We start from the raw sequence: 25,179 nt of genomic DNA on the forward strand, positions 1-25,179 counted from the left end.
AATTAAATAGAAAGTTGTTTTAATCAAAACTATTTACTTAGTGTGGTATGTCAATCAATAATCTAGTTTTTTATTTGATTTTTTTAATAAAATTATTTTAATTATTTAAAAAAATAAAAGATAATATCATTTAAAATTAACTTGAAATAATCTTACCCGCAGCACACATCCTATTAAAACGGTATCATGGACTGTACCGGATTCCGGTGAAGCACAGCACCAAAAAGCTACGTTCATTGTTGTTTGACTTCACTTCTTCACACGCAACTCTTGCCTGTGATTGGCCTGTCACCCCCATTAATGTCGTTTTCCGTCAACATGCATTTAAATGTATCATTTTGCTACAGTGTATGAAAAAATAGAATGATTTTTTTCAACGTAGTTCTTCATATTGAATTCAGTTGCCGGAGTTTCATCAGATTCTTCCTCGTATTAGCAGACGCTATTGCAGGGATTGCTCATTCTACCACCAGATGTTATGATGATGGAGAATCTTTTCATCGTTTTAGCTCACTTGGTCAGAAATCCTATGCAATGATGATAGGTGCCGTGACGCAATTGTGTTTCAAAGTTAAATTAACTTGTTTTATTTATTTATTTTATATATACAAATTTATCTTATAATAATTTTAATCATATATATATATATTTTAAATTATAATTAAAAATATTTTTTAAAACTTATTATTTTTAATTGCAATAGCAAAACTAACAAAATATCAAACCAAGTTAGAAGTTAATAAACGACTTAAAAAAAAAAGTTAAAAGCTCAAGATAATTATTACATAATCATTAGAAATGCTAACCCTTGAAAAGAAGAGAGATTTTTTTATTTATTTTTGTGTTTTAAAAATAAATTTTATTTATTATTTTACTTTAAATTAATAATTTTTAGTAATTTTAAATTATTTTAATGTGTTGATATTAAAAATAATTTTTAAAAAATTTTAAAAATATTATTTTAAAAATAATCATAATTATATTTTTAAACATGTTTTAAATTAAAAAAATAAAAACAAAAACAAGATGAAAAAAAAAATATTAATCACGTGCCCCAAAACTCTCTCTCTCAACACTACACTCCAAGTGCATTGACTCCATTATCAAAGCAACAAGACCATCTGCAGCCACATATAAAAACCTCATATCCTCCTCCTTTCTCCCTCTCCCTCTCCCTCTTCTCACAGTCACAGCACTCCTCCTTTGTCTCCACCACCAAGCAAGGAATCAAAACCAAACCACCCTCCACTAATTAAGCACTCTACCTCTCTTAATCACATGTAATTAAAACTAAACACAATGGCCTCCATAAACACCCTTCCCTACTCCTCTCCTCCACATTTCTTCCCTAAACCATCCTCCTCCCTTTACACCCCTCCTCAAAACTCCTTCTCCACTAAGCGTCGGCGTTCTCGCAAATCCAAAACCCTAACTAACAACCCCATTAAACCCTCCTCCTCAGACAGTGATTATTATATCACCCTTAACAACAATTCTCAAAATCTCAAATTAGTCCTTAATATTACCCAAATTTCAAAGTTACCCTCTTCAAGATTTCACCAGTTCCTCTCTTTAGGTCAAGAAGCAGTTGATGATTTGAAAACCCTAGTTAGTCTCGACGAGAACAATCGAGTAGTCCTCTCGTGCCAAAAGTCAACGTTGCAGTTTGCTGGTACTGTGTTGCTTTCTGGGTTTCTTTTAATTTCTTCGATTAGGGTTTTGTTTAAATTAGGGTTAGGGTTTAAGCGTAAATTTGGGGCTGGAAAAAACCCTAATTTTGTTGTTCGTAGAGATCGGAGTCTAGGTGGGAAAGAAGTGATTGTTGCAGTGGATGACCAACAAAGGGAAGAGAGTAAAAGACCCAAGAGACTCGCCAACCCGGTTGAAATTTCGGGTCTGGTTGATGGGTTGGGTTTTGAGAGGGGTGATTGGAGGAGGTATCGGGTTGGGAGCCAACAGAAGTTGCCGAAATGGTGGCCGGATTCGGGCTCATTTTCGGGTCGGGTTGTCGGGCCGGATCAAGAGGAGTATCAGAGGGAGGCTAACAGATTAATTCGAGGTTTGGGTTATTAATTTTAGTATTATTTTTCTTATTGCTACTTAATTTGATTTACTGTGTTATCAAAAAAGCTTTTGGTTTTTTTATTTATTTATTTTTTCAGGTAATGGAAAAACAATGTACATTTTGTGGATTTCAATAGATGTCATGTTGGTAATTTTCTGTGTGCATTTCGACTCATTGAATTGATTTCCAGCGATCACGGATTATAGAACGAGGGGAAAGGATGTAATGGAGCATGACATAATTCAGGTCAGTGCTTTTATAACCTTTTTAATTTTAATTTTTGTCTTGGCTATATATATCATTCTGCAAGATATCAGGTTTAAGAAGTATAATATGTCCCCATATTGAAAAAAACTCATTTTTTATATGACTTGAAAAACGAGTGCTCCAATCGACTAGAATTTGGCACATTTGAGCAAGTCTTGTATTGATAGTACTACAGACAAAGATTGTGTTCTGCAAGCTAGAAGGATGAAATTAGATGTGGACTATAGAAATGAAAATTGCACTGGATATCCTGTTTAGTTAGAGGAATGTCTTTCTCAGGTGGTTCTTCCTGAACACTACCTTGCTCATCCTCGTAGCTCCTTCATTACTAAAGTAGAGGCTTTAAGTAGTATATAAAGAGAAGTTGTAAACTTAAACAAATCATATGTGCGATGCATCATATAAAAGTACTTGGGTATACCATAATTAGGCTAAGGAGAAGTGGCATCATTTTGGTTTTAAGTTTTTTTACCTGTGGATGTGATTTATTTGATTTGTATGAGTGATATGCATGAAAGATCATTTATAAGACATAGATGCGCTCTGTGTGCTCTCGCTGGCAATTTTGATATCTGAGTATGAATCATTCTGATGATTTTTTCTGTTAAAATGTGATTGAATTACCAATGCTGATGTTTAGTTATAATATTTCGGTTGCATTAGCTGATTCTCAATATGCACTGGACTTTTCTTTTCCTGTATGGGTGAGCAGTTGCGTCGAATATGCAGGACATCTGGAGTCAGGGCCTCGTTCAGCACAACAAACACTCGAGATGCCTTCTACCGTGCATCAATTGACGTTGTTTTAAATGTTTGCAGCAGGTCTGTGTCCTCAGGCTTGCACAAAAGAAAATCCTGCTTGCCACTTCATGGATTTTATTTGTGTTTGCTTTTCTGATAGCTACAAGTTTCTTTGCAAGCTTGCAGTGCCCCGAGTTACTCTACTTCTGTTGAGATTGCTAGTGAAGATCCCCGACATTTTATTGCTGGGCTTGCTGAAAATATTGGGCTTGAGAGCATTCGTGCTGCAAGAATGGTATCTGCAGCTGTTGCTGCACGCACACGTTCATGTTTCTTGCAAGCATGGGTAATTCTTCTGCTCTAACTTAAGTAATTGAGGATGTGTGATGTATTCATGGCGTGACATTAAAGTTCAAAACAAAAGTACAAATTTTGGAACTAAAGTTCAATTTTTCTCTTCTTGTGCATCTGGAACATGTCTTTTATAGCTTCCTGAATTCCCATCCTTTTGGGAAAATAACAGACCCTTTTTTATTTTTATTTTGGAGTATTTCTTTAAGTTGATTTGTAGATGGCATCCATTGGTTGCACTTGCAGGCGTTAGAAGTTCAAGGCAAACATTCTGAAGCCGTGTACGAGCTGTCAAAGATATGCCTTGTTCTACAAACATTTCCTCCTGAAGAGTCCTCAGTAAGTTCTTTTGTGTGTTTCCTAGGTTTATTTCACTGGTTAATTTTCGTTTGACACAAATGGTAAATAAAAGCAGCATCACACCTCTTTTTCGTTTTTATCCTCAACCGGTATAGCCAATGCAGTCCTCGTGCTATAGGCATTTTAAGATAATTTTAGGTATTTCCATAGCTTGAGTGAACTTTAAGTAAATAATTAATGGCCATACACACCATGTGGGCTTCTCTTATGGTTGCTTGTTGCTATTTTTGTACATCTTCTAAACCCATGTCATTTTCTTGGTTCTCATGATGGTCTCTGTTGACCATACTGTTGAAGTAAGACAAAGATTGTCTTCTATTCCAATCCCCCTATGGGATACAAATCTATTATCCATTTTTAGATTGCTGCATTACCTGTTCTTATCAGCAGCCTTATTAGGAACTGGAGAAAAATATGCAGGGTAATTTTCCTCTCCATTTAAACCTCTAATGCTGATGTGGGGTAAAGTAGCTTCCATTCAGCCATACGATCTTATGTAATTATAACTTGTTTATGACCTGATGTGATCCACAATCGGATTTGTTTCTGCAGCCTGAAATGGAGATGGTGGCTAGGGGACTTGCGAGGAATTTGAAAGTGGAGCAGAGGGAACTGTTAATGAATATGTTTATGGGGGTCTGCAGTGAAGAAAGTCAGAGAAGTGCAGCAGATGCTCTTGGTTTGGTTTGTCCACGTCTCTCTTTTCCCGATTCATTTTTTTTTCCTTGAAAAACTTTATAATTGTGAGGGACCTTTTAGCCATTATTAACAAAAATAATTAACCAATTTTTTATTTTTATTTTTTTGGTATTTAGATGTTTCACTCACCTCTTACTAATTCTTGTCTGTTTTTCTTTTGTAGATGCCTTCCCCAGAAGGAGTTGGAGATCAATAATAGTAGCGCATTAAGGATACACGGAAAGTAGTACATTTTGTAGTTGTTACCTGTATTCTTTGCAACCCAAAACCTCTCATAGTGTACATTGGCTAATAATCAATGCTGTTTATTTTCTTAAACAACTTTTTCAATCTTCTTACCCGTTGTCTGTTTTCTCAGTTTTCTTGGGGATCGTAATGGTTAGTTTGAAGGTAATGGATTTGGTCTCCATTGCGAGGATATTGGGAGGATATTGTGTTAGTGAATATTTTTTAAAATGATTTTTGCTTTAAAAATAATATATTTTTATTAGTTTTAAAAATTTTATTTTTAATATTAAGAAGTCAAATTGATTTGAAAATAAAAAATAATAATTTAAAGTAAAAAAGAAATAATTTTTTAAAAATAATTTTGGAACATTAAAAAAAACAGATAAAGATTGCATAGCAATGGATGTATAATTTCCTAGGTATAGAGTGCATTCTATTATAATGTTCTTTAGCGCAACGATAAGGAAGGCTTGTTGATGTGAGAAATGGGATAAAAATTTGTGAAACCAGTCCAAACCTCATCCTCTATGGCATGCAAGTACTCTCACAAGTCTTGTTTCAATTGGAAGTCAAGGACTACGTTGAAACTTTTTGAAAATTATAAGATTAATTTAGAAAATCTCAAACTATGAAAGCTGAATTGGAATATTACTAAATTTATAAAGGTTTAGATATAATTTACTCGTTTTAGTTTCTACACTAGATAAATGGCATATGTGTTGATATGGACTGGTTCGTGAACAATATAAATAATATTGTAATTACAGTTAAAAGTTAGATTTGTAAATGTTTTAAAATTCAAGTTAGACTTGGCAGCTTATAAGGTCTAAATATTTTGGATCTAGTAAATATGTTAAATTCAAATTACTTGGATCTAGCAAACATGTTAGACTCAAGTTACTTATTGGCATGATTGTCAGACCTAAAAGTCTTGGGTCCGACAATCACACGCAGCCCCACGACAAATAAGTTTGACAAACATGTTAGACTCATGTGTCTGGATCTGGCAACCTAGCATGGTTTCAGATTTAGGTGCTTGGATCTGGCAACCTCACATAATATTTACAATAAAACCATATAGAAACGATGAAAATACCCCTACATGCAACTTTGTTTCTCTTGAAATCCAAGGATAATTTTGCATTTGAATTGTTTCAATTAAAAAAAAAAAGACGGAGAAGCCTCTCAACATATGCATATTTTTCACCTTCTCGGGGGCACTATTGATTTTGTTTTAAAAAAACAAAAGAAGCTCACAACCTAAAAGTTAAAATTTTGTGCCCTTCAAACCCATAGCGCTTAGGACTTATGTGGTTCTGAACACATGACGTATGGGCCTGACTTGATCGTCATATCCAAGATGCTTGGGCTTAGTGTGGTTGCCAAACCCAACGCATGAATCTAAAAACCAAGCCAAACCCGCACCTGAATCTAGCAACCTGACATGATTCCATACCCAGACACCTGGTTCTGGTAACTCTACATGATATTTATAATAAAATCATATAGAAACGACAAAAACACATTTACATGTAGCCTTATTTCTTGAGTTTGAAGAGAAATCATATGAAATAAGGCTTGAATTGCGGTTACTAAGAATATGTTTGTTTTTTAAAAATTTTAAAAAAAATGTGTAAAAATTATCCTTATTTCTCTTCAAACTAAAAGTGTAAAATTAAAAAAAAACAATTTCATATAAACTTAAAATCAAAAGCTTTTATGACTTGAATTGCGATTACTAAGAATATATTTGTTTTTTTATGTAGCTTTTATAGTTATCATTTAAAAAAAGGTAAGTTTAAAAAAATTACAGTTAATTGTTGTAAATTGGATTTAAATATGTGTTTCATAAAAATTATGGTTTAAGTTTATGTGTAGCAAAAAACATGTATAAAATGTTTGGTAGAAGTGTAGTTGTGGTTGCTTTTCAAAGTGTTTTTTATTTAGAAATGCATCAAAATAATTTTTTTTTTTAAAAAAAAATTATTTTTGATATCAGCGTATTAAAATAATCTGAAAACAGAAAAAATATATCAATTTGAAGCAAAGAAGAAAAATGAAAAAAATTCTTAATTTTTTTTAAAAATGCTTTTGAAACGCAAAAAAAAAGGATTTTATGAAACTTATTTAAAAAAACATTTAAAAAATACATTTTAAACTTAATTTTTTAATGAATCTCGTAGTATAAAATATAATTTGATTTGTTACTAAATATTTTACTGTGTTTGTTTCACCGTAAGCACAAAAATAAATGAAAAACAAACAAAGTATGAAGAAAAGAAGTAAAAAAAAGGACTAAAATCTTTTTCAAATTTCCATTGGCTAAACGACATCACTCGTTAGCAACAGAGCAGCTAACAAAACAAGAATATTCAAATTTCTTTCTACGCAATCTATTTCAGAAAGAAAATAAAAATTAATTTGCATTTGGCGTATATAATAAGGAGAGGAGTCATGCCGGACAGAAACACGCGAGCACCCCTCCTCGTCTCATTTCATTTATTGTTACTTCTGCTCCACTTCTCTCAAATCTCAGGTCTTCTCTCCCTCGCTCTCCTCCTCTCCCTGTTAATTTCTGTTTGGTCGCCGAGAAAATACAAAATCAGAAAGAAAAACTTGGGATATCTTTTTTTTTTTTTCTCAGCATCCAAACACGGCTTCTTTCTCTCACTGTTTTATCTTCTCTTAATCGATGAAATGAATAATCATTTCGATTCGATTTGATATCTCTCTCTTTTGCAGGTAGATCGTTCTAGAAGATCTCTTTCTTTTCTCTCCCGTTCTCTCGCTCGCTACCACCAGATTATCGAGGTAATGATGGGAAAATACGGTTTTGCACGTGTATCTTGTGCGATCTTAATTTGTGTACTTAAATCCCTAGTTGAAGCTTATTTTGTTTAATTTGATCTTAATTGGATCTGATTTTGGTTTTCCTGTTCTTGTGCAGTGGAAGTGATTACCACGTGAAGAATCAATCAACAGCTTTAAGAATGGTTTCCTTTGAAATGAATGACCGCAAAAGTGAGTCTAATTCTTTCTTCTTTCTTACGACTTGCTATTTGCATGAATGCGTATTTTTTAATCTTTAGAATTTTTGTTTTTAGCTAACTGTGTTTGTTTTGGCTTGAGATTTATTGAAAGTTGACTAAAAGTCTAGTAGTTTTCGCAGTCTAGGTGTTTACTTAGTTGATTGGTTTGATACCAATAATGCTAGTCGGTTTAGTATGATAAGGATACATATATGTCCAGGATTGAAAATTCGGTAAAGGTTTCGCAGTCGAGGTGTTTGCTTAGTTGAACAGGCATGTTATTGTTACTAATGAGTTTGAGAATTTATTTCCTTGTGAAAAAATGTATGAAATGGTTACTTATTGTAGAAGTTGTATTAGGCTTGTAACAACTAACTATGTTGGCTGATTTTAGAATTGCTCTAAGTAATCGTGATAATGGATTCGAACCGAGGAACCTTATATGGGAAATATATGTTAAATATATACATTTCTGTGGTTTGATGAAGATTTGACAAACTTGAACTGGTTGAGGAGTCTTAAGCAGTTTCTAAAGCTATGTGATAGTCAATGAACCTTGTGCTCCTAGCTATTGCCTTATGTTGATTCAATGTTCTCGTGAATAATGGCCTTGTCTATGTGACTCTTAGCATGAATTATAGGGGGCAGAATAATAGAAGAAGGAATGAGTTTTTTTATTATGTATATTTGGTATGCTATACGATCTTTCAAAATTCTTACACGTCTTGATTTTTGTGAAATGAATCAGAGATTGGGCTGGGCTTGACTGGATTTGGCATATTTTTCTCATTCCTGGGAATTGTCTTCTTCTTTGACAAGGGATTACTTGCTATGGGAAATGTAAGTGCCCTGCCAAGCATGTCCTCATACGTCATCTAGTCTCTTTTTCTTGTGTTATGATATCAGTTTAATGGTGCTTCTTTCTTTGTGGTACTTGATCAGATCCTTTTCATCTCTGGAGTCAGTCTCACTATTGGACCAAAATCTACCATGCAATTCTTCATGAAACGCCAAAACTTTAAGGTGGCTTATCTCTGTGTCTGTGTGCACATGTGAACTTTGCATCCGCTGCATGTATTTCATTCTCTCTCCACACTTGTGCTTTGCTGGTTATGCAGGGAACCATTTCATTTGGTGCTGGCTTCTTCTTTGTGGTCATAGGATGGCCAGTTATTGGCATGATTTTGGAAGCATATGGGTTCATCGTGCTCTTTAGGTCAGTTGGATATTTATCTAAATGGTTTATGGTTATCTGCCTTACTTCATCCGGTTGAAGATTCTGACAGGAATTTTCCACAGTGGTTTCTGGCCTACACTGGCAGTTTTTGTGCAGAGGATACCGATTTTTGGATGGGTGTTCCAACAGCCTTTTGTGAGATCGGTATGTTTACTTTGGAACTGAAAATAAAAACCCTTCTTTTTGGACTTTCATCCTTGTAGATACCTTCTTTTTTTGTTGAGAGTATCTGGACTGTTCTATGTCTGGACTTGGTTTTGACGTCACTATGCTTGCTTGCATTGGATGAGCAAAACCAATGGCAGTAAAAGCAGAATCTGGTCTCGGTGAAGCCTGATAATTTTAATACATTCTTTATTCACAAACACCTTACTGTTAATACATTCTTTATTCACGAACACCTTACTGTTAGAAGCTGGTCTAATTTTGTATTTTGATGTGCAGTTTTTTGATCGATATCGGGGCAAAAGAGTGCCTGTGTAAATGCAGTGTCAGAAGGAAGTGCAACTAAACTCCAGATAGCCCACGTTCTAGAATTTGTAAAAAAAGAAACATAGTCAGCTCCAGACATAATCTTTTTGGCACATGTAAGGATGACTGTTAACTCTGGAATCAAAGGGTATGTGCACCTAAGCTGCAAACACATTTGCAAGTCATTGTAAAATACAGGGGAATCAAGACCTTGAAGTTTTCTTTCTGTTTGGGTGACCAGCGATTCAATTTCATTTGATAATAGGTATGTCTTTTGTTGAATGAAACAGAAGAAAATAGACTCAGCTTATTCTTTTACTATTCTGTAGGTGTTTCTCCTTTCTCTGTTATTGTGTAATTAACACAATAAATGTCATGTCTAGTATCCTTCTAATGATAAATGTCATGTCAGCTGTTACTGAATCTTGGCTGCTGTTGTTTTTTCTTGGCTTAGATGATTTCCTTTTATGCATATCGAGCCAAGAGGAAAAGTTAATGAAATATTGTCTGCATGCGTGTATGTAAGCGTTTTCTATTTCTTGATTCCGGGTTGTTAAGTAATTCACATTTCCCTTTAATTGCTACTTTTCACATAGAAATGGAGAGCAGTGTTTGTATGTTTGACGTCGCGGACTATTGCCAGCAACGCTATCAAACTCCATGCGGTGAGCAGACAAAACTATAGTTACTTGGTCTTGCGGGTTGATATGATAATCTACTGATCTGGAATCTAACCTAAGCTGAGTTTTATTTTGGACATTGATTCAGCCAATTCTAAATGACATGAAGAGTTGACTCGTGACCTAGTTGATCATGTCAAAGGAGTTTTGTTTAAAATGACATTATTTTGAGATTGACCCGAATTGATTAGTGACTCATGAGTATGGTGGAAAGGGCATTTCATGCTTTTCGAAAGTCATGCTAAAATAAAATGGAAGGATAAAGAAAGTCATGCTTTTTGAGGGGTTATATGGTAAATAAGAATGTTAGTTTGTGCCTGTAATATCATACGATTGATCACTGTAACGAGGCTAGAGGAAAGGTAGCATCACTTTCTGCATGGAACATATCCATCGGACATGAACATTCCCACCACTTCTCCATTCTGTTTCAGAAGGCTTTCCATACTGGTATTACTTTTCACGATAATCCTTCCGGATATTCGGCCTCCTGCTTGATCTTCTGACTATGGGTACATCAGGGACTTCCATAATTTTCTCCGTTGATGTGGCAGCCCAACTATCTTTCCGAGCACTTGTACTCGTCATCCCACCGGAAAGGTTCTCAGTGGTCTCTGATGTTGAAAGAAATGCAGATGATTGACTTTCTTCTTGTATTTCTCCAAAATTCCTCCGCCTGGACATGCTTCTTGTGACAATTCCTCTGCTTGGTGTGATGTGTTCCCCCGTTACTATATCAACTCTACGTGGAATTATACCTCCATCTTTGTACTTCCGGTCAGCTCTCCTCTTGTTTTTCCTTGGAGTTTCATCCAGCACAGCATTTGCCACAGTGACTGGATTCTTTGAGCCTGGACTGGTTGCCAATGAAGAGAGTTTGGCATCATTGCTGCAGAAATGATCTAGGATATCAGCGAGTGCACAATCTTTGGAATCTCCAAGAGGGTGCGTTGCAATATCGCGGATCCTTGTCACCGGGAGATCATCAAAAGAAACGGAGGCGGCGCTTGCGCTGGTACCAGAAGACATTTTGGGCTCATCAAAACCCGATTTTCCGGGAGGACTGCCTCTGTTAGCAGACTCTTCACCACCCAATCGGGTGGCAAGCTCTAACCAAGAATATGGAAATCCCAGCTGGAAATGCTCACAAATCTGCTCAAAGCAACAGTTCCGTTTTCGTGTTCATTAGAAAATCAACAGTTGAACTTAAATACAACTAGAGCATAGTCATCTCTCTATCTAAAAACCTGCATCCAATTTGATTTTCCTTCTTTACAGTGCACAAATTGTTCACTCAAATATGAACAACAATAAACAAATAGCACAGAACACCATATGATTTGAAACACAAAATCAGAGTATAAGCCTGAACGAAAATGAGGGCACACCTGGAATGAAAACCCATTTTCACGAGTCCGATCTCTATTTATGAATCCACTAATTGTAACAGTGATGCCATCCTTTGTCTCAAGAATGGTGGCGTAATGTCTTCTGACAATCGCTGCCGAGCAAAACAATCTTGCTCCTACTCCTCTATGGCCATCAAATCCAATGCAAAAACCAGACAAACACGGCATTAATTCCTTGCTTACTGATCATCAAAAGAAAAATGGAGCTAGGTTTATAGAATAATTTATGCCCAAATACAAACCTAGAAAAAAAAAGAAAAACATTGTAATTGTAATTAAATTATATAATCAAAGAAATAATACTAAAAAGTAAACTAACAACAACAAAAACTAAATAATCTGTTCACTTACTCTCTAAAAGTAAACCCAGAAACAGCTAAGCCATCCCCTTCTGCCTTAGCCAGCCACCAATCATACAACCAAACCTGCAAAACACAACCAGATAACCATAGATTTGTCCCAAAAAGAAAACCCATTAACCAAAAACGTCATTTATGTATTTATCCCTATATATATATAAAAAAAAAAGAGCCCGCGATTGAAAGAAAGGAAGAAGAGGGAAAGGTTACCGTACGGATTTAAGAGATAAAGAAGAGACAGGGGTGCTATTGTTCGGCGTTCTTGACTTAAGATGCGACAGAGAACGATGCAAGATTTTGGTTAGTGAAGCTGGGGTAGTGGCACTGCTAGATCCTTTCCTTTTCGGGTCAGTCGGCATTTTTCCGGGTCGGGTATTCTCTCTTTTGGCCCTCTAACGGCGTTGGTGTGAGGATGCGAGCGGCCAAAATTGGCGGGAGTTTTTGCCTCGAATAATAACGCGCCAAAATAATCCACTTCATCATCATTATATACTAGTCGTGGTACCGTACTATTTTTTTGGTAGAATATTTAGATATTTAAGCTGATTTTATTTAAATTATATATATATAAATATAAACAGTAACTTGAAAAAAAAATCCAAGCTTAATTTTTAAAATAAAACATAGAAAGATAAAATAAAATAAAACAAAATAAATAAATAAACAATTGATTTGAATCAACAAAAATTTATATAACAAATATGTCATCTAGACATTAAATATTAGTCAATCCACGCCACGTTAATTTGTCAAACTTGCATCCAAAATCATGAAATCGGGGTAATGTGATAAAAAAAGAAATTTATGAAACTGACTTATTTCTATAAGAATGAAATCATTAATTTAAATTTGGATTTGTTGAACATGATAAATCATGTCTTAAAATATATAACTAAAAATATAAGATTTGTTGCATGAACCAATTAATGTGTCTTGTCTATATAAATCAAATTTATATCGAAAATATTAATGACAATTGAACTGACAAAATTAATTTATAGAAAAATTGTTTTTAGAACTTGTGGCAGTCCTTTTAAAAGTTTCAGGGCTAATATTTTACAAAATTTGAGCATAACTCTGATAGAGAATTAGATAATAAAAAAAATATAAAGAGCAAGCTTGCACCAGGCTGGAGTTAACCGGGTCAGCCATTTGACCCAATTCAAACACAGCAAAAGAGAAGGCAAACACACACACACACACACACTCTTCCCAATACATGGAAATCATTTCCATATGCTCCTTCAAATTGACATGGTTTAGTTGAACTGAGAAGCTTCAGCTTTCAGACTGACCGAAATACCTGCCTGAAATTGTGGCAAGAATATTCAGCATGATAACCTCATCATCAAGTTCAGATTTGCCAGCTCGCAAGCTAGCGCATTTCCGGAGGAGACCACGAAGAGCAGCACACGTGCCAGCATCTAATGGAGCATCAACTGCTGCACATAACGCAAACAGCCACACACAATCATTCTTGGACAATGCGTCTGTAGTTTCTGCCAATTTTATGCACCGCCTCAGCATGGAAACTCGAGCAACACTATCCATAGCTAAAATGACCGGTAAGGTAGGGTAGTTGCATAAAGCATCACTCGACTAAGCTTCAGGAGTTTGATGCTGCGAAGGCGTTAAGCTTCTACGATCTTCACGAATCTCCATGCATAGCTGATCAATGATGCTCTCAGAGCTGGAAGTGTCGGGCTGTTTATAGGATTGGACTTCATCAGTTCTAAGGTTATTGAATTTTTCGACAATAACGCTTTCAGAAAGCTGAGGGGAACAACTCCCATGAACAATAGCTGCTGGTTGCATCTTATGGTTTAGTGCTGGGACCGTCATTTTGAGAGAAAAACTGAAATTCAGTGAAAGAAAAACGAAGTCAGTTCTCTAAATTAGCGCTATGCATTTTCTATTATTCTTGTTATATGTTTATGACCTAGCAAGCAAGCCTTAAAGACCTTACATGTCACCTTCAGCCTCAAAAATTTCACGCTAACCTCATGTTTTTTCCACCTACATGCAAAAATGAATACTATACAGTTTTCCTTCTCTAAAGTCAAAAATCCTCCCTCGAATAAAACAAGCACTTTTCATTTTTGAAGGCATGATTTCTGGTAAAAAGGATTTTACCTGCAAGCAGGATTCAATAGATCCACATTTTGCACCCCATCTCCTTCCATGTTTTTTAATCCATCATCCACATTTTCAGATGATTCTTCCCCTGAGATTAATCTCAAAATTTAGAATCCCTCGCACATTTTAAAAAAAAAAGTAATCTTGAACTCAAAATAAATATATAAATAAATAAACAGCACAAAGATATTTCAGCCAGAGAGATGAGAAAATGGTGAGGAAATAACTGTAACAGGTACAGCATTCTGTGCATTCACCAAAAAGTAGCGGGTTGCGTCTCTTTATTAGTTTTTAATCACAAAAGAATGTAATTGAAAATGCTGTACAATGACACAAGGGTCCCAAGAGGTCTAGGCTGGCCGACAGAAAGAATTTCTATGTACAATGACTATATCCAAGTAGCATACACACAGCAATCATTAGCCTAACAGTTCAACAGATATGTGCGGATATGAATAAGGACTTTAGCCAGATTCCCTTGGGCTACTCTTCAAAGTGCAAATACATTCAATGGTTCCATCTTCCCCTCGCTGCAACCACACCTGCCCAAACAGAAAGTGAACTAATCAAATAGACAAAATAAGAGCTGAAATCAGAAGGGAATGGATGCAGAATCTGATTTTGACATCGTTATTACGATTTTACCTGTTTTATTTTCAAAAGAAGGGGGCTAAAAACCAGGAGGTAGAAAAGGAAGGGAAGGAAACAAAAACAACAACAAAGCCTCAATCCCAAACCAGTTGAGTAAAGGAGAGTGAAAATTAGAGAATAAAAATACATTAGAATTTTATGAAAAAAATGGGAGAACAAAATGGGAGGAAGAGAAAACAAAAGAATTGTAAATCAGATCTGCTGAACCCAAAGAAAACAACAAAAGAAATTTCCATTGAATAGATGAAAAACAAACACAAGCACCAAGAATTGTGGTGATAAGAACAATGAGAAGCAAAGGAACCAACATGATCATCAAGAATAGATTTCTTGAGAAGCAAAGGAACCAACATGATTGCTTTAAAACAATCAAGGGCCAACAGCAACTAAAGGACAAACCGTGTTTTAGTAACAGAAGCCGCACAAAAGGCAGCTGTTTAAAACTCAGATTTTCAGGCATATCATTAAAGCATCATCTGCATAACCAAATAGCCAGGATATCTGTTCTTCAAATCAACTGCTTGGCATTTCATCTGCACTAAATAAAAGCTCCATTGTTTGCAAGACCTGCTAGAGTTGACTCAAACCAACTATGCAGATATGATGATGATAACATTCACCATCTTATATCCTAGAATGTCAATGGAGACCTATTCTGGGCCAAGCGTGCAATGGTTGAAAATCTTACAACCTTTTCTTCTTAACTATAATTTTCTTTTCTTTTCTTTCCCCACTCTCTCCCATCCAAAAAATGAATAATCTTAGGTTTGGGCAGACACTAGACATCATCACTCTTCATAGACTCTATTGAAAATGAACCAGTGAAGTTTAAACTGTGATACAGAAAGAATCAACGCACTTAACAGAGTTCGTAATAACAAGAGTGCATCAAGTCATTCCTATTTCATCCAAATAGCACGCCATAACACGATACATGTCAGTAAGCCTTTTACATTGTGATCTTAAAATTAAGTTATATAGTGAGATGCTAAGGCCTCTTCTAAATAAAAACATCACATGAAGCAAGAATTGAACATGTTAGCAAATCACAAGCGCCATGCAAGATGCAGAAATAATTCAAACATTGTGGTATTAAAACAGTAAGAAAATGCAGGCGGGGAACAAGAATACCACTTACCAAGAATGCCAGGTTCCTTCCTTCCAAAAGGCTCCAGGGGATTGAAGTTCAAGCAAACGTTCTTCTGATGCTTTGAACTTGCCAAGTCTTTATACCCCTCCACGACATCATATCCAAGTCCAGTGTATACATCTCTCCACAATTTTCTCTGTTCTACAATATTTGCAAACCTCAGGGCCTCCATTTCCAACCTCGAGTACTTCCTCTTCATCTGATCCCCATCTGTTGCACATCTATATCGAATTTCACCAACATGGATTGTTCCATTTTGAGCTTCACCAACTTGGGTCACTTTCTTTTGCCCTTCACTCGTCTCCAAACCCCTTGTTGCAACCTTTCCCCTTCTCCGTGGCCTTTTCTCCTTCTTTCCATCAGTTCCCTGTTTCCCATTCTTCTTTCCATTCCGCTCAGCAACATTAGCACCACCATTAGCAGTTTCGGTCTCTGAAACTGGTTCAATCAACACTGTATCATCAATCAATTCAAACTTCAAAGAACGTCTAACAGATTCACCAAATCCTTGGAGACTTCCCGAGACTCCCACGTTAGTATCAAAATCATCAACATTGTTATCCACACTGGTTTTGTTCTTAAAGATTGAACCAACTTCAAGTTCTTCCAGTAACTGCTTCTTCTTTGCTTCCAATAAACTTTCTCCTCCACTTTCTTTCACCTTCACAGACTCTTTATTATCATCAGTACCCAAGCCCATCTCAGCCTCAAAACATTCACTTCCCACAAAATCTTTCCCCTTCTCTTTCACTTCTTTCGCATCATCAACACTCCATTCAATTTCTCCTTTCTTTAATCCACCATCCACAGAATTCTCAGTTTCTTTCACTTTCGCACCAGAACTCTCAATCTTTTCATCCAACTCTCCACTTTCAGAAGACCCAGGAACCAGTCCACAAAAAGCAACATTCTTTTCATTCAAAAAATCAAACTTTACTTCATTTTCTTCAAAACCCACTCCTTGTTTCTCTCGGAAACTAGTATCAGATTCAGTTAAACAAGAGCTCTTTGCCTTCTTGAAAGACGTTGGGCTTGGATTGTCTTGATGATTGGCTTCTTCTTGGACTGCTTTTGTAGGTGAAAGAATTGAGTCTCCTTGAGGAGAGAATGTAGAGAAAAAAGAACAAGAGTGGTCTTTTTGTTGTTGTTGAAGGAGAGATTCTTCTTCAATCTCTGTGATTCTTCTTTTGGAACCAACTGATGTATCATCAGCCATCTTGAATTCTGTTTTCTCCAAGCCAGAAAAGGCACATAAATCTTGTTTATCGGAATTCTAGAGAGAGAAAGAGAGGGTTCAGAAGCTTTGGTTTTTTGGATTTTAGAGAGTTTTCTGTGTTTGAAAGATTGAGACTCGAGGGAGCGAGGGGGAGGGAGAGGGGGGGTTTGCAGAGATGATTTTCGAGGGTTTAAATGGTTTAGAATGTCAAACCTTTTCTCAATGGGCTTTTGAGTTCAATGGCTTGGGCTTTTCGATGGTCATGAATCAATCTCCACGTCTGAATTTAATGCAGTTAAACTCTTTTTAGAAAATATTTTTAATTTTAAAAGATATTAAATTAATTGTTTAATGATTTTTTTTTATGATTTTAATATATTAATATAAAAACAAAATTAAAAATATCTTAATATATTTTAAATTAAAAATATTTTTATAAAAATATTATATATCACATTACTAAACACATACTAAATATTTTGATTATCAAAATCATTAAAGAAAAAGGTTTTATATAAGTCACGATAACTTTATAAAATATTATATTTTTTGACCGTAAAAATATAAATAATAGATATAAATTTGTTTGGAAGTGTGGTTATAGTTGCTTTTTAAAGTGGTTTTCGTATCGAAATGCATCAAAATGATTTTTTTTAATTTTTTAAAAATTATTTTTAAGATCAGCACATGAAAACGATCTAAAATATACAAAACAATTAATTTTTAATAAAAAAATTAAAACTTTTAAGGAACACGGATCCCACCACATTCTCAAACAAAATAAAGACATAATAACTTTCTAAAGATAAATCAAGAGTATGTTTATTTTTAAGGTTGCCCATGTCATAAATAAACAATCCTAAATACATTAAACATGTAATTATAGATTTAACATAATAATTTTTTTATGCGTGATTTATCTTTGAAAACATAAAAATCAACGACTTCTTTTAAAAGTTTTTGAATGACAGGTAAAAAGATTTTCAAAAACTGTGAAATTGATGATTGATTTTGCTCTGTTTGGTCTTGCCATGCTTATAAGTCAAGCAACTGTTTGAAAAACTTTTTTGCTATTTAAATTAGATTAAACTAGTTTAGTTTCTATTAGTTTTGATTTTTTAAGATTAAAATCGAACCAGATCGAATAATTTCTTAGTTTTTTAAATTGGTGCCTTTTGGTTTATGTACACAGATCACTAGTTTTGCTGAAATAGGAAGAACCAAACTTTCAGACTCAAACAGTAAAGATTTTACTCTTTCTTCCCCTATAAGATAGATATTAAATTGGTTTATTTAGTCGGTTAACTTGAGAGATATATGATTTAAAACCTTACTTAATCAGATTTTAATTTGAATAAAAAAGATATTGATTCAATCAAATACAATTAATCTAATGGTATGACTCTGTTGATCTAGTTAAGCCTGTAAATTTTTATTTAAAAAAATAATATTTTTTTAATAATAAAATGATTAATGAATCCACTCAAGACTCTAATAAATAATTCAAACACTTTCTCCAAGCTTTACCTAGATTGATCGTGTTTTACAAGTAAATTTAGGCGAATATAGTTCAAACAATATTTCTTAAATTTTTAAATATTTTTATTTAAAATTAATTTTTTATATATATTTTTAAATTATTTTGATATTTTGGTATAAAAAATAAAAAAAATAAAAAAAAATTAATATATTTTTAAATAAAAATATTTTAAATTCTTTATCACTATCCTATTTCTAAACAACCTTTCGTGGGCAGCAGAGGCCTCGGGGCAATCCACGCTGGGATTATACTTTACTTACTTTATAAAAAAGTGAAGTCGGCCAAGTTTCCGTACTGGTTGACACTCGGACCTCCAAAATGGGGGCTGCGGAACTTGTATGGAAGCGCAGATGCCTCGTAAGAGCATATAATTTTCTTTTTCGATTCGGCAATAAATTAGTGAATGGCTGGTGATACAGCTCACTACAATGGCGTCACCAGGAAGGAACACTAAAAATAAAGCCATCTTTCTAGCCAGTTGACGTGAGACCATTGGACCGCAGGGGTCAGTCAACTGCTGAAGATGGGTAGGTCAATGGAGGCGGAGCACTCCATTCTACGCTTGGGACAGCATCGAGGAAACCTGTTGAAGAAGAAGAAGAAGAAGATGAAGAATCTGTCTCCCTTTGCTTCTATCGAAAGAAACCAGAAGAAAACAGGAAAATGAAAAGCTTTTAGTAATCGGGTGTTTGAGATTGGATATTTTTGTAGTAATGATTTTTTTTTAAGATATTTTTTATTTAAATAAATAATATTTTTATTTTTAAAAATTATTTTTAATATCATTAAATTAAAATAATAAAAAATTAATTTAAAAAATAAAAAATAAACTTTTAAAATAAAAAAACAAATGGGAAGTATATTATTTTCATAATCCATCGTCCATCAACACTCTTTCTCTCTCTCCTCCCTGTCCACCGCCCCACCTTGGCTCTATCCTCCTCATAATTCATCGTCCATCAACACTCTCTCTCCTCCATGCCCACCGTCCCCACCTTTTTCTTTAGAAATTTCAAAAGTTAATAGCATTCTCTATGCTAATAAAATCGAACAACAGCGGTGTCCTTGTTTACTAATTTTAGAAAGAGAAGAGTTCTTTAACTTAGTCCTTGTAGTTTAATATAATCAAACTTTTAATCCTCGTTGTCTCAAAAATAGTATATTTAATCCATATACTCTTAAATCCTTTGACAACCTAGTCCCTTAATATTTAAATTTAATAACTACCGGCTAAATTGAGGATGGTCAACAAATGGTGTAAGGGATATATAATTTTTCTTAATAATATAAGGACTAATCGATTAAGATTTGAAAACTATAGGGATTAAATTTACATTAATTTGATCGTCTTCATAGAGAAGAAAACTGAAAGAAGAACAGAACAGAAAATAATTATTTGCTTTATTCTTTCTTTCCGCGTTGCCTATCTGTCTTTCTCTCTCCCCCAAATATAAACCCAAGAAGAAATTTCCAAACCCTAAAAAAAACACACACGCATACAGACAGGTATGTAAATGTTTATTTTGATTTTTTCTAAATTTGTTTGTTCTTCCTTTAATTTCGATTACGATCTGTGCTTATCTCTCTTAATTTATTTTTTCTTAGTTAATATTTAGGTGTTTTTTCCTCTTCATTTCCTTTCCAACTTCTTCTCTCCTTCTCTCTCTTTTTTTTTAAAACCAAATTTTAGGGTTTCTTTCTTTGATTTTCTGTTGTTGATGGATAAGGAGAGTGAGGATCTTAATTGTGGGGTAAGCTCTGATTAATTAATGGGTTTTTGTTTAACTAAATGGTAGTAAATATTTAATTAGAGTCGTTAAAGTTGGTTTAATTGTGTTTCTCAGTTTTTTGTTGAAGTAATGGCAGAATTAATATTCTAGTTTTTGAATTTTTGTGTCAAAAATGTGCTGATTATGGTAAATTGTTGTCAGTATGTGAAAAAAGAACGAGGAAATGCTTAATTTTGAGGGATTTTTTTAAAAATTCCTGGTTCTTTTTTGGAATTTATGTTAATTCGAAGTATAATTTCTTTGAATACTTTTTATGTTATATTTGTTTCTTAGATTGTGGTTTTGAATGCTGAATTAAATTTTTTTTTGGTGGAATGTATAGGCACATGCAACATCTCCTGGGTACTTTGCACGATTTGAGAGAACAGTTGGTGGCGAAGAGGAATTATTTCTGAAGAAAAGAGGCAAGATGCGTCGGTGGCTCTGCTGTACCTGTCAGGTAGAGGAGTCTTACCAAGAACATGAGAATGAGCGCATCAGAAGCACGGGGAACTTTGGTGATGGTACATTACTCTGAACCTTAACTTATCTTCTTGTTCACAAACTGCCGGTAATAAGGGAAAGGAAGGGAAGGGATAAAAGAATTTGCATCCATGTTGATTATAGGATTCTGAAGTCTACGGTTTGGTCAGTTAGCTTTTGTGGTGCTTGTTGTTTGTAAGTGCGGTGTTTTAATTAGCATTATGGAATGGTTAAGTTCATTGATATGGAGGGAAACTGTTTTACAGTGTTTGCCAAACTGATCTTTGCAGTTGTGTGCGGGCTATGTGCTTGGATCTTTTTGAACAGCATATAAATCTTAGAATTGAGAGATCTGAGGATGGTGGTTTTGATACTACAACTTAGGTTCTGTCTCTATTAGCACATGATTTGGTTATGATCTCTCTAGATAGCAGCTTCTTCTATTATGTTACTTGGGCTCCTAGCAACTTTCATTAGATTTAGTGAATTTGGTGCCCATTACATATACACATGCATCTACATTCATTGCGTCCGTTTCAAAGTCCTGCTCTGTCATTTCTGGGGTTTAGTTGATTTAGCGTGGTTTCTTGTTTTGAACTTTCTATTTTGCCTTTCCATTTGCGGCATCTCAGGGTATCCTAAAGGCTCAAAAGTATCAGCTCCTGCCAAAGCAGAGGTACAGAAGGAAGCACCACCTGTTGAAGTGCCTGTGTTGTCTTTGGAAGAACTGAAAGAAAAGACAGATAATTTCGGGTCGAAGGCATTGATTGGTGAAGGTTCCTATGGAAGAGTTTATTATGCAAACTTAGAAAATGGAAAAGCTGTGGCCATAAAGAAACTTGATGTTGCAAGCGAGCCAGAGACAAATGTTGAATTTTTGACCCAGGTGTGTTTTCATTTTAATGGGAAAAGGATGGCTTGTATCTGATTCAGGATGACTTGTATCTGATTCGTCTCTTGTATGATACTATTCTGTTCTCTGCAATTTTTCCCATTTGGTCTCTTAAGATATCTGAAATTATTTACCCAGGTTTCCATGGTGTCAAGACTGAAACATGAAAATTTTGTGGAGTTACTCGGTTACTGTGTAGAAGGAAATCTTCGAGTGCTTGCATATGAGTTCGCAACAATGGGATCCCTCCATGACATATTACATGGTATGAGCTCATCTTTTCTGCTCTTCGCATACATTCTACATTCACTAAAGAAATCCTCTAGAAAATAAATACAGTTGATTAACTTTTTATATTCTTGCAACGACAGGTAGAAAGGGAGTTCAAGGTGCACAGCCAGGACCAGTTCTTGATTGGATGCAGCGAGTGAGAATTGCTGTCGATGCAGCAAGGGGAATGGAATACTTGCATGAGAAGGTGCAACCTGCTGTAATACACAGAGATGTCAGATCAAGCAATGTGCTTCTGTTTGAAGACTTCAAAGCCAAGATCGCAGATTTTAACCTTTCAAATCAGGCTCCTGACATGGCTGCTCGCCTTCATTCAACTCGAGTTTTAGGAACCTTTGGTTATCATGCTCCTGAGTAAGGCTTCTGTAACTCCTTTTCTTTTCTGTTGCCATGGTTACTGTACTTTACTGCAAACTGCTACAAATAAGTGTTATCATAAAATGCAGTTTACAAGTATAATTTGATTTTGATTGATTCCAATATGTTCCCAGCCAAATCAATCCATACCTGGGCAAATTTTAACTATATGGATAAGGTTTATCTATAGCATCATGCTCCTGAGATAAGTTTTGTTGTTAAAACACCTGAAATTCTAGATAGGGCATGGATCAATATGTGTATATGTGAATGCATGGTAAAGATTTATATTATTTGAGCTTTCAGATTTAACTGTAATTACATTGGTTTCTTGACACTTTAAACTTTCATTCAACTGTTAGAGATGGGTGCACTTTTCGTTCTCAATCGTTCCAATTTTCCAGTAGATGGATCACACAAAGAAATGATCTATCACTTGTTTTCCTGCTTATCTTTTTCTTTTCTTTTCGGGGGCGTAACATCATTATTTGTCATTGGAAACTATTTATTGGATGTTTAAACCTTTTCTCTCAAATATGCATCCACTTGTTCTGAAATTTCCATTTCATTGTGTCTTCATCTCTTCATGGTATAATCTCTAAATAACTGTTATTTGTTATCGAATGCAACTGATTTTTGGCTATTCTGCAGGTATGCAATGACTGGACAATTGACACAGAAGAGTGATGTTTACAGTTTTGGAGTAGTTCTCCTAGAGCTTCTTACTGGGAGGAAACCTGTTGATCATACCATGCCACGCGGACAGCAGAGTCTTGTTACATGGGTGAGTTTCCTGTCTCGTTCATAGTAGTATTATATTTTCCTTTTCATTTAGCATATTTCTTTTGTAATCTTTTCTTCAGCATTCAAGAAGTTTGACATCAACTATGTTTTTTTGTTAGGCTACACCAAGACTGAGTGAAGACAAAGTTAAACAATGTGTAGATCCAAAGCTGAAAGGAGAATATCCCCCTAAAGGAGTTGCCAAGGTATCATTTCTCTCATGAATATTGTCAACGATTGAATACGTGCACTATGTTAAGCACAGTTGACAATGTTTCTGCTCGTGCATGGTTGTGTTTGTGTTTTGTTAGCTTCTAATGCTATGGTTGTTTTCCCGTTTGCAGCTGGCAGCTGTGGCAGCGTTATGTGTGCAGTATGAAGCTGAGTTCCGGCCAAATATGAGCATTGTTGTCAAGGCGCTCCAACCACTTCTGAAGGCTCCCGCTGTCGCTCCTGCTCCTGCTCCAGAGACCTAAACCAAAGAAATCAGTTTCTTGTGTTGGAATTTCTGCAACTTGCACAGTCTGGTTTCATGCGGATTTCTGCTGACAACTCTATATGTTTTTAAAATTTTTAATATATGAGATCGGATGTGTAGGTTTGGGGTGTGCTGTTTAGTGCTACTGGTAAGAATTCTGTCTGTTGCTTGCTGGTATCGCTCCGGGCTGCTGATAAAAAAAAAATGTTGATTACTGTTTGCTTTCAAACGATTCTTTTGTGCTCATCAACAAATGTTGTTCATAATTTACTGAAACCTTACGGCAATGCCCTTCTGCTGGGCTGCAGCCCTCTTCATTCCTTTCTCTTCTCCTAGCCTGGGCTGTACTGTACATGTTCTATTGGAGGCGAGGCTTCTTGACTTGAGCCGAAGTTGTTTTTTTTATTCATTCCTCCATTGATGACTTTTTTGAATTATGGAATGGTTTTCTTGCTTCCAGAATAACAAAAATTCAAACCATGAGAGAGACCACTAAGAATATTGGCAAAAATGTAGGCTGTTCTTAAGGGCCCTTGGTTAGCTTTAGATTTGGATAGCAAACTGGTACATGGTGCTATTACAGTTCATTTTTTTCAAAATGTTTTTTATATAGAAATATATTAAAATAATATTTTTTTTATTTTTTAAAAATTATTTTTAATATTAGTATATTAAAATAATATAAAAAATTAAAAAAATTATTAATTTAAAATAAAGAAACAAATATTAAAATTTGAAATTTTTTTTAAAATATTTTTGAAATGTAAAAATAAACAGCCCATCACTACTGTACTCTACTGAAAAAATATTTTTTTTTTTTAATTCACCCCTTTAAAAAAAAAATTTCATGAAAAAGAACTTCACAGAAACTTTTAAAAACCCAAAAATTCTCTACCAAAAGAATTAAAGTAGTGGTCTTTCTATTAATTGCCACGAGTTCTTTTACAACAGAAGAAAAAGGGCCATACTGGAACTTTCTAATATATCTAAGGTTAGCATTAACATATTTTAAACTATATAGTATTCGAAAATGAACATTTGAGAATCTAGAATATTTTATTTTCAAATAAAAAAATTGTATATACAAATTTTTTCAACATGTTTTTTGTAGTTAAAAAAGTTTCAAGGAAGAATCAAAATGTTTATGCATACATATAATCAAATAAAATGAGAACTATGTCTGTTAATAAATAAAAAAAAAACCATAAACGAGCACTTAAAAGAAAAATTAAAAAATTAAAAAAAAAATGTAAATCAAAATATTTCATCTTGCAAGCCATGATATTTACCCCATTATGTTTGCTAAATTTGTTTATTATAATAGTTTTTTTATTCAAGTAAATGATAATAGAAATAGAGACACAAATTAAATTGATTGAATAAAATAAAAGGGGAAAAAATATTATACAATGCTGCACATATTAAAAATATTATTTTAAAATTAAAAAAAATAAAAAATAAAATTTATCTATACATAAAAAATAAAAAAAATTATAGATAAATCGGATAAAATCTTCAAAATTTAAATGTATAATAA

At 34.4% G+C, this 25,179-nt stretch overlaps 5 protein-coding genes across 7 annotated transcripts; 3 read left to right on the forward strand and 2 right to left on the reverse strand.

The window, feature by feature from the left end:
* The first annotated feature begins 1,120 nt into the window (after window positions 1-1,120).
* Window positions 1,121-4,813, forward strand: LOC133672313 (uncharacterized). Its single transcript, XM_062092696.1, has 7 exons — window positions 1,121-2,059; window positions 2,256-2,311; window positions 3,045-3,154; window positions 3,260-3,419; window positions 3,671-3,763; window positions 4,337-4,468; window positions 4,647-4,813. The coding sequence occupies exons 1-7, from the start codon at window positions 1,300-1,302 to the stop codon at window positions 4,677-4,679; spliced, it is 1,344 nt and encodes a 447-aa protein (XP_061948680.1). The 5' UTR covers window positions 1,121-1,299; the 3' UTR covers window positions 4,680-4,813.
* A 2,281-nt stretch (window positions 4,814-7,094) lies between these two features.
* Window positions 7,095-9,769, forward strand: LOC133672424 (vesicle transport protein GOT1-like). The gene is made up of 8 exons (XM_062092830.1): window positions 7,095-7,247; window positions 7,454-7,522; window positions 7,659-7,732; window positions 8,489-8,580; window positions 8,683-8,763; window positions 8,859-8,956; window positions 9,040-9,121; window positions 9,422-9,769. Exons 3-8 carry the CDS (start codon window positions 7,702-7,704, stop codon window positions 9,458-9,460), a joined length of 423 nt encoding a protein of 140 aa, XP_061948814.1. The 5' UTR covers window positions 7,095-7,247; window positions 7,454-7,522; window positions 7,659-7,701; the 3' UTR covers window positions 9,461-9,769.
* A 563-nt stretch (window positions 9,770-10,332) lies between these two features.
* On the reverse strand, window positions 10,333-12,373 carry LOC133672423 (protein EMBRYO DEFECTIVE 1674-like). The gene is made up of 4 exons (XM_062092829.1): window positions 12,112-12,373; window positions 11,889-11,962; window positions 11,517-11,661; window positions 10,333-11,280 (listed from the first exon to the last, which is right to left on the reverse strand). The coding sequence occupies exons 1-4, from the start codon at window positions 12,253-12,255 to the stop codon at window positions 10,582-10,584; spliced, it is 1,062 nt and encodes a 353-aa protein (XP_061948813.1). The 5' UTR covers window positions 12,256-12,373; the 3' UTR covers window positions 10,333-10,581.
* Window positions 12,374-12,878: 505 nt separating this feature from the next.
* Window positions 12,879-17,228, reverse strand: LOC133672630 (uncharacterized). Of its 2 annotated transcripts, XM_062093098.1 has the most exons (3): window positions 15,822-17,228; window positions 14,030-14,120; window positions 12,879-13,751 (listed from the first exon to the last, which is right to left on the reverse strand). In XM_062093098.1, the coding sequence occupies exons 1-3, from the start codon at window positions 17,047-17,049 to the stop codon at window positions 13,496-13,498; spliced, it is 1,575 nt and encodes a 524-aa protein (XP_061949082.1). In that variant the 5' UTR covers window positions 17,050-17,228; the 3' UTR covers window positions 12,879-13,495. The 2 variants fall into 2 exon arrangements, with proteins under 2 accessions (XP_061949082.1, XP_061949083.1); XM_062093099.1 differs by lacking the exons at window positions 12,879-13,751; window positions 14,030-14,120 and adding an exon at window positions 14,248-14,574.
* A 2,715-nt stretch (window positions 17,229-19,943) lies between these two features.
* LOC133673426 (PTI1-like tyrosine-protein kinase 1) lies at window positions 19,944-23,959 on the forward strand. Of its 2 annotated transcripts, none has more exons than XM_062094223.1 (8): window positions 19,944-20,095; window positions 20,702-20,882; window positions 21,474-21,727; window positions 21,872-21,998; window positions 22,105-22,378; window positions 23,033-23,165; window positions 23,284-23,370; window positions 23,509-23,959. In XM_062094223.1, exons 2-8 carry the CDS (start codon window positions 20,789-20,791, stop codon window positions 23,638-23,640), a joined length of 1,101 nt encoding a protein of 366 aa, XP_061950207.1. In that variant the 5' UTR covers window positions 19,944-20,095; window positions 20,702-20,788; the 3' UTR covers window positions 23,641-23,959. The 2 variants fall into 2 exon arrangements, with proteins under 2 accessions (XP_061950207.1, XP_061950206.1); XM_062094222.1 differs by lacking the exon at window positions 19,944-20,095 and adding an exon at window positions 20,187-20,340.
* Window positions 23,960-25,179: the final 1,220 nt, after the last annotated feature.

The sequence above is a fragment of the Populus nigra genome, chromosome 14 (assembly GCF_951802175.1).
Source record: "Populus nigra chromosome 14, ddPopNigr1.1, whole genome shotgun sequence".
Taxonomy (NCBI): domain Eukaryota; kingdom Viridiplantae; phylum Streptophyta; class Magnoliopsida; order Malpighiales; family Salicaceae; genus Populus; species Populus nigra.